Source organism: Geospiza fortis, unplaced genomic scaffold (genome assembly GCF_000277835.1).
Source record: "Geospiza fortis unplaced genomic scaffold, GeoFor_1.0 scaffold114, whole genome shotgun sequence".
Lineage (NCBI taxonomy): Eukaryota > Metazoa > Chordata > Aves > Passeriformes > Thraupidae > Geospiza > Geospiza fortis.
The window spans coordinates 2,486,817-2,495,379 of NW_005054383.1; the positions used below are offsets into that span (position 1 = coordinate 2,486,817).

At 45.7% G+C, this 8,563-nt stretch overlaps 1 protein-coding gene across 1 annotated transcript in view; it reads left to right on the top strand.

The window, feature by feature from the left end:
• Nucleotides 1-8,563, top strand: part of CREBBP (CREB binding protein) — an 84,071-nt gene that overhangs the window by 71,894 nt on the left and 3,614 nt on the right. Inside the window, 6 exon segments of the mRNA XM_014308739.2 lie at nt 599-715; nt 1,476-1,641; nt 2,564-2,731; nt 5,798-5,959; nt 6,181-6,462; nt 7,908-8,558. Coding sequence (XP_014164214.1) covers nt 599-715; nt 1,476-1,641; nt 2,564-2,731; nt 5,798-5,959; nt 6,181-6,462; nt 7,908-8,558 — 1,546 coding nt within the window.

Here is an 8,563-nt window from a genome sequence, read left to right on the forward strand (position 1 = left end):
CCACTGCAGACACTTGGCACATGCATTTCAGTTCTGGGCCACAAATCCATCCTGCTCTAGGACTGCAGATGACTTTGAAGGGAAAGACAAATAACAAAAAATGGAATTTATTAGGATAAATATTTATCCTAATTATCAACTCGCACAACCTCCTACATCCACCAAAATAATAAATCAAAAAAAAATTACAAAATGTACAAAATTATAACAAACAAAAATGTTACATTTTTTGCATTCCACTTTTATTTTTGCCTCTTGATGTATATTCTTGCTGTGTGTGCTTCACTGGCTGCCTTCAGCCAGGTCTCCATGTAGAGCTGGAGCTGTAGTGACACAATTGTCACCTCTGTGCCCTTCCCACAACCTGTAGGAACCAATTGTGCTGCAGTTCAGGTGCTGCTGCCAGGCACCAAAGTCTGGGAAGGGCTAAAGAAATACAGCCCCTCTTTTGCTTTTGAGGACATTAAGACACTTGAAGATGCATTAAAGCCCCTTCAGCATTTATTTGTCTTTCTGCATGTTCATCTAGTGCAGAAGGCAGCTGTCAGTAGTGTTCAGGCAGTGTTGAGGCAGGCCTGAGTGTGTCCCTCTGTCCCTGCAGGCGTGTGTACATCTCCTACCTGGACAGCATCCACTTCTTCCGGCCGCGCTGCCTGCGCACGGCCGTGTACCACGAGATCCTCATCGGGTACCTGGAGTACGTCAAGAAACTCGGGTGAGTCACAGCTGGCAGGGAAAGGCACCTGGGCCTTCAGGGGATTTGCACTTGGGGTGGTCTCTGTTTCCTTCTCACCTCTCTGAGATGTGTGCAGCAAACGCAGAGAGGGAAACTGGGATTTTGTCACTAAGGTGGTTTTTGTTGTTGGGATAATGTCACCCTTAGGTTGGGTGTGACACACACACATGATCAGGGTACAAGAAAAAAAAGTTTTTTATTCTGCATGTTCTCCAGTTTATGTACTCTTAACAAAACGTGATCTTAAGTCATTACATCACAATAATTTATTATATTCATTGGTGCAAAGCAATTAGTGTCAATATAATTGGCAAAAGTTTTACAGAAATTTTATAAGGCACATGTACACATCTACTTATGCAAAAATTTCCCTGTATCTTTTCTAATCTGTTTCCCTGCTGATGGCCTTGTCTTCTTCCTTCCTATGGATCACTCAAAAATCATCAATTGTTATTTCTTCTATTAACTCAGCTTTGCTTGCAGGCCAGCTGTCAAGCCCCTCCATACGATTCCTAAACTGACAGCACATCACTCATTTGGTCAGAGGTTCACTTGATCTTTAAGCTTCATTATTATAGTCCTGACCTTATCCCTTGTCAAAATATTGCCTCAGCATCTTTGCTACAAAGAAAAAAATCTTAAAAATTTAAAAACTAAAGCCAGAGGTCTGAATTTATAACAAGGTTTGAGTTGGCTTTCTGGTGGGAGTCACAGATGGTGTTTGTTGTGTGTGACACAGGTATGTGACAGGGCACATCTGGGCCTGTCCCCCCAGTGAAGGAGATGATTATATCTTCCATTGCCACCCACCTGACCAGAAAATACCCAAACCCAAACGTTTGCAAGAATGGTATAAGAAGATGCTGGACAAGGCATTTGCTGAGAGAATCATTCATGACTACAAGGTTTGTTCCTGTTTAATTTCTGATTCAATTTTTATAATCTTTTCATTTGAAGGGAGCTATTGTTGTTTCATAACACCTGAAAAGTGGAGCAATGTTGTACAAGGGGTTTATTCTCAACCAGTGTCTTCATTTTCTTAGATTTTCTTGAGGTTTTGCCTTTCAGGCTGAAAATTCCTTAGGTTTGGTGTCTGCATGAAGGGAAATCTGCAAGAACCTGCCTTTGTGTATTTTTCTTTCACTGCATTTTCTAGGCAAGGAAATATGGAGCTTGTCAAGGTTTTTGGAAGCTGTTTCTTTCTGGTGATTCTGGAGGAGCAGGTGAAATGCTGGACCCCACTAGTGTGAAATAAAGGAGCTCCTTATGACAAGAATGATTTTCATAACTGCAGAATATCACACATGTACCCAAGGAAATAAGTAGAAGGTGGCAAAGGGAGCATTTACCACTCCTTTCATGCTAAAATGTACAAGAATTCCTTAATGGTAGTGACAGTGCTGGAAAAAATTGATGTTTTGATGGCAAGTGACAGTTCCTGAATGTGTGGAGTAGGAACAGCCTCTAACAAGTCTTGTTAGAGCTGGGAAATCTGGGCCTCCTGATAAGGGGCTTTGAAAGCAGGGAGGGGTCAGTTGCATTTTCCAGGGGTCTCTTGGTATCTGCCATCATGCCAGGAGCATGAACTGATGGCATGATGGGGTCAGGAAAGCCTCAGCACTGATCCTCAGGTGGAGCAGGGAGTGGGGCTGTGCCAGGGCTGCCAGGCTGGCTCTGGAGCTGCCCCAGGAAAGGAGCCCTGGCAGGGGCAGCTCTGGGCTGTGGGTGCTGCTCAGTGCAGCTCTGGGCTGTGTCTCTGGTTCTCCCCTCTCTCTCCTAAGTGATCTTCATTTATTTATTCCTGCTCTGGTGTGATGTGCTGAACAGGACATCTTCAAACAAGCAACTGAGGACAGGCTGACCAGTGCCAAGGAGCTGCCTTACTTTGAAGGTGATTTCTGGCCTAATGTGCTGGAAGAAAGCATCAAGGAGCTGGAGCAGGAGGAGGAGGAGAGGAAGAAGGAAGAGAGCACTGCAGCTAGTGAAACAACAGAGGTGGGTTAGCTTTATGTGCCATATTGTCCCTTAGCTAACAAAGCTGGTCATTAATGCTTTAATATAGAGAGGTCACACCAGATAAACTAGAAAATATCATTTACAGCAGACATTAAATCAGGGGTCCCTTTAACTGCATTTCTGTTTTTCTTCTTGGATAACAAATCTACTGATGGCTTGGTTGGGTTTTTTTAACAGACTCAGGAGTCACTTATGTCAGTTCAGCATCTCTCTTCTCAGAGAAATGTGTTAAGCTGCTTTTGCCACGCTGCATTTGCTTGCAGTCATTTGGCTGAGCTTCTGGTTCACACCTTTGAAAAGCACCTCCAGCATTTGCATTTTGAAAGGTGCTGGATTTTTCAAAGCTGAATGAAACGTGGCTGTTATTTAAGCACAGGTACTTGTAGTCATTTGCAACAGCAAAGGGCTGAAATTTGAAAGTGTTTATTGCAGGCTTTGCGTTGGTGGGAAAAGTTGATCCTGATGGTGCTGTTCCTTCACCAGCATCCTCTCTTTGTCTATAAAAACCAACCAAGCCAAAAAAAAAACCCCACAAAAAAACAACAACCAAGTTTTTCAGAGCCCTGGACAGAATGTCATCATTCATTTTTATTTCCAACTTGATTTTATCTGCAACCAAATGGTCTCAGCACTTTTATACTGTCCCTTTCACTTGAGACTTGCAGCAAGATGTTTTGAAAATAAATGTTGTAGGAAAATCTGAAGTCTAATAGACCAAAAGCTTTACCTTTTTATACCAAAAGCTTTGCCAAGCTTTTCCCCTTGAAGCTTAGATGCTGTGACTGTTTGCCTTCAGTCTGTGTTACATGGGTTTGATGTGGAGGATTGCACCTCAATCCATCAATTTTGTGATGTCAGAAAGTTCCTTCTGTTAAACCTTAGCAGTTCTTTCAAAGTTAATACAGCTTGTGGCTGTGTTTTAATGGAACCACACAGTTAACAGCTTTCACTTGGTTCCTTCTGAATGTGACTTTGGATATTGAGATAGTTCAGCAAGCACTGCTGTATAAAAGGAAGTGGAATGCAAGGCTTGGAATTATGCAGCAGCTCTCTCTTCTAACAGGATCACTTGCAGTAAATCAGGAAGAACAGTGGTGTGAGGATTTACTCTGCATCTAGGAGGGGGGTAAAAGGTGTTTGAAAAAGCCCAGAACAATTCACTGGGAGCTCAGACAAGTTGTGACCTAAAATGAGATGGTGCAGCCTTGGTGGGGAACATCCCTGTGCTCCCCTTAGTGCCTGGGGCAGCAGCAGGGGACACAACCTGCACCCAGGCTGCTGAGGTGTCACCCAGCCATGGCACACTGGGGTCTTTGCCTCTTGACTCAGGAAAAGGAGCAAGTTTAAAACTATGAGAACTTCCCCCATGCAGAACCTAAACTGGGTCACTTCATGGAGGAAACTGCCCAGCACTGGGGATCTCCATGGGTACAAGCACCACATGGATCTTGGTGCTGAAATGGCACAGAATCTCTCTTACATTCTTTGTCCTAAATTTTGTGTGTGTAAGGAGAAAGCTTCCTGCAAGTGAACATGTGCTGCAGGTGTCAGTGAAAGGGAGAGCAAAGAGCTGGGAAATATTCAGAGTTCTTGGCAGAGGTTCTGAAGGGGTGAGGCTCCCCCAGGAACCGTCCATCAGCATCTCTGGCTGGTCTGGCTGGATGTCAGAATGAAATGGTACAAACACAACCCTACAACTTCTTAAAACAGCTTGGAATACTTTGTACAGCTTGCCAAATATAAACTTGCTAAAGGTGGAGTAGAAAGAAAACTTAGACTTGGCTTGTTTGATAAGTTTTTGTTCTTCCTTTTGGTGTTTAAATTTTCTCAGTTGGGGCTTTAGGATGTGGAGGCAAAGGAGGGCAGGCTCCAGTTCCATCAGTGGGAGGAAACTTGGGGGCAGTCAAGGTGGGAACATAAAACAGATCACTTCTGAATCCCTTAGAGTCACTTAGAGCTCTGTCTGGTATCCCAAAGAAGAGTCTCATTTTCATTTCCAAACAGGTTTGGTCAGAAAATCCACAAAATGAGTTAGAGAGAACCCAGGAGTGGACAGGGAATTCCTGTCCAAGCCTAATTAATGGAGTGGAAGGATGGCAGCAGTCTATAAATAGAATTGCTTTCTGCAGTTGGAATATTTTTGTTTTCCTGGAATAAATATGCCTGTGGACAAACCCTGTGTTTGCTTGTACATACTGTTCATGGCACTTGTGTGTGTATGTGTGTATATTTATATTTATATATATATCCAAGATTATTTTTAATTTTATGATGACCAACATTCTAGAAGTTGGAGAGGGGTTTTTCCTGAGCCCTCCCTGCTGAGGGCTTGGAGTTTGATTTTTTAAGGACATGAGAACTCTAAAAGTTATTTCTGTTTTCCCAGGTCATCTAAATAGCATCATCTGCTATTTTCACTCTCTTTGCTTCCATCTAACATTCAGTGTATGGCCACTGTGCTCTGTGTTGTAACTTGGACACAAGTGGAGGTTTTAGGGAATATTTTTTGGGGAGCTGCACATGCAGCTGGAAGTCTGCAGGATGGAGAATAATGTGTTTTGTTGGTTTCAATTCAAATCCTGCATGTTCTTATCTGTGTCCTAGCCCTAAATCTGTTCAGTAAAAACAAGCATTAAATCAGAGCTCAAGCAGGTATGTGACACACCAAATGCACAGTAAAGCACAGTACTGCACTCCTGGAATTTTAAGTCCATATTATTTGTGTAATTTTATCGTCAGCTGCAAGATTTAAAGCAGTGGAAGCTGAAGTATGATGTTGGAGAAGGAAAAATAATCAGTGTAAAATGGGAATTTTTTAATGTATACATACTTTGAAAGTTTATTTTTAAACAGTGTTTGGATTTGTTTGCCTGCCAGTTTGGCTTTTGATTTTTCCTGGAAGATAGGATATATTTAACACAGGAGGGCTGATTTACAGGCATTGGAACAAAGTTCTATTCCTGACAGCAGAAGTGTGTCACTGTGAGCCCAGTGAATGGAGAGAGCTCTCCAAAGTGTAACATCTTTCCCGTGCCTTTATTGCAGGGGAGCCAGGGCGACAGCAAGAACGCCAAGAAAAAGAACAACAAAAAAACCAACAAGAATAAGAGCAGCATCAGCAGAGCTAACAAGAAGAAGCCCAGCATGCCAAACGTGTCCAATGACCTGTCTCAGAAGCTCTATGCCACCATGGAGAAGCATAAAGAGGTACTGTGGGAATGTGCTGTAAAAAGAGAAGGGTTTATTCCTGTAAATGCAGGCATGGTGATATTCAGAACTGAAAAATCAGGAGGAATAAACCCTGTGCTTGGGCTAGGAATGTTTCTGTTGCATAACAACATATTGGAAGAGATTAGCCTAAACTAAGTTAATTAAATAAGGTTCTCACTGACCTCTTTGCCTTTTGTTTCCTCCCCATTTACCCACAGGTGTTTTTTGTGATCCATTTACACGCGGGGCCCGTGATTAACACCCTGCACCCCATCGTGGACCCCGACCCTCTGCTGAGCTGTGACCTGATGGACGGGCGCGACGCCTTCCTCACGCTGGCCCGGGACAAGCACTGGGAGTTCTCCTCCCTGCGCCGCTCCAAGTGGTCCACGCTGTGCATGCTGGTGGAGCTGCACACGCAGGGCCAGGACCGCTTCGTCTACACCTGCAACGAGTGCAAGCACCACGTGGAGACCAGGTGGCACTGCACGGTCTGCGAGGTATGTGTGGGCACGGGGGGCACTGCACTGTGTGAGGGGATGGTGGCACTGCATGGTCTGCGAGGTACGTGTGGGCACGGGGGGCATTGCACTGTCCCTGAGGGATGGTGGCATTGCACTGTCTGTGACTTATGTGTGGGGCACCTCAGAACTCGGCCCTCTCTTGTCCTACAGCTGAGTTTGATGGGTTTTTTTGGATATTGCCCAAAGTTCCTCCAAATAAGCTCATCCTTGTAAAATGCAGCTAAGACTTAAGGGGAGGTGACTGCCAGGTGGGTGCCTCTTCTTGTAGAAAAAGTGACTTTAGTTGCTCGACATGGAAAACACCAGTGCTCTGGAACAGCTCCTGCTGTGTTGTTTATTCTGCTACTGCTCCTCTGCATAGACAGGTTTTAAACTTAATTTTAAAGAATTATGAATTTTAGAATGGTTTAGGTTGGAAGGGATCTCAAAGATCATCTTGTTCCACCTCTCTGCCATGAGCAGGGACACCTTCCACTTCCAGACTGCTCAAATTTTAGGACCTGTGTTAGAGAGAAGTTATCCACGGGCTGTACTGGTGTGCTTGAGGCTTCTTGGAGGACTTGTGTTCATTTCTGGCTGTAGCTGAACAAAAGAAGTTTGAATAAGTGCAGCCTCGTTTTAACACTGCAAGTTATTGCCAGGTTTGAGGGGGAAGAGTTTTAATTAATCCCTCTGAGGAAAGCACTGAGCAGAGCTTCTTGAGGCGAGGCTGCAGGACATGGATTGGACACACACAGGGAATAGGTGGTGGAAGGAGGCAGGGCCTTTAGGCTGCCTCTGGGTACCTCTGGGTAAGGGAGTGCCCTTCCTCCTGCCAAAAAAGGGACAGGGCAGCAAAAATGTGGGGGTTTTCAGGTAAGTGTCTGTCTTTGCTTGAAACTTGCTCTTGTTTAGAGATGTTTTAAAATACATTCTTAAGGGTAGTAATTATTAGTCAGTAATTAGACTAAGGATAAATGGAGGGCCAGACCCTACTTTTTAGGAGTGACTATAGATTTATCTTACTACTTGGAGGTGTTGGCACGCACAGAAAAATAAACAGTTAATGTCATTGAAAGGGGAAAACTGGAAAAAAAAAATTCTGCAAGACTTTTCCACGTAACAAAATGACACAATGATAGCTCCAATTGCATTGTTAGCTGTGCAGAGCTGTGATTGCAGGCTGCCTTTGCTGAGGCTGCTGCCCTCCCTGCCCCAAAGCCCTCTCCCACTGCCTGGACAGGCTGTGCAGCCCCTTCCCTGGCTGGATACTGGTGTGAAGTGGCAGCTGTTGACAGTGTGTGACTGTCGTCCTGCTTGTGCCCTGCGTGGTTGTACCCACGAGCACCCAGCGTGTGCCTGCACAGGGGGCTGGTGCTGCTCTCTGCCCGTCTGGTTCGTGCCCTGTCAGCCCCTGAGCTCTGGGTTTTCTTTTCTTGCAGGACTACGACCTCTGCATCAACTGCTACAACACTAAGAGCCATGACCACAAGATGGTTAAGTGGGGCCTGGGTCTGGACGATGAGAGCAACAACCAAGGAGAGCAGCAGTCCAAGAGCCCGCAGGAGTCCCGCAGGCTGAGCATCCAGCGCTGCATCCAGTCCCTCGTCCACGCCTGCCAGTGCCGCAACGCAAACTGCTCCCTGCCATCCTGCCAGAAGATGAAACGGGTTGTCCAGCACACCAAGGGCTGCAAGCGCAAGACCAACGGTGGCTGTCCAGTGTGCAAACAGCTCATAGCTCTTTGCTGCTACCACGCCAAACACTGCCAAGAGAACAAATGCCCCGTGCCATTCTGTCTCAATATCAAACACAAGCTCCGACAGCAGCAGATCCAGCACCGCCTGCAGCAGGCTCAGCTCATGCGCAGAAGGATGGCTACCATGAACACCCGAAACGTGCCTCAGCAAAGTTTGCCTTCTCCTACCTCAGCAACGCCTGGTACCCCTACGCAGCAGCCAAGCACGCCGCAGACGCCGCAGCCCGCTCCCCAGCCCCAGCCCTCCCCTGTAAGTATGTCACCGGCCGGCTTTCCCAGCGTGTCCAGAACCCAGCCCCCCACCACCGTCTCGACAGGAAAACCCACGAACCCGGTGTC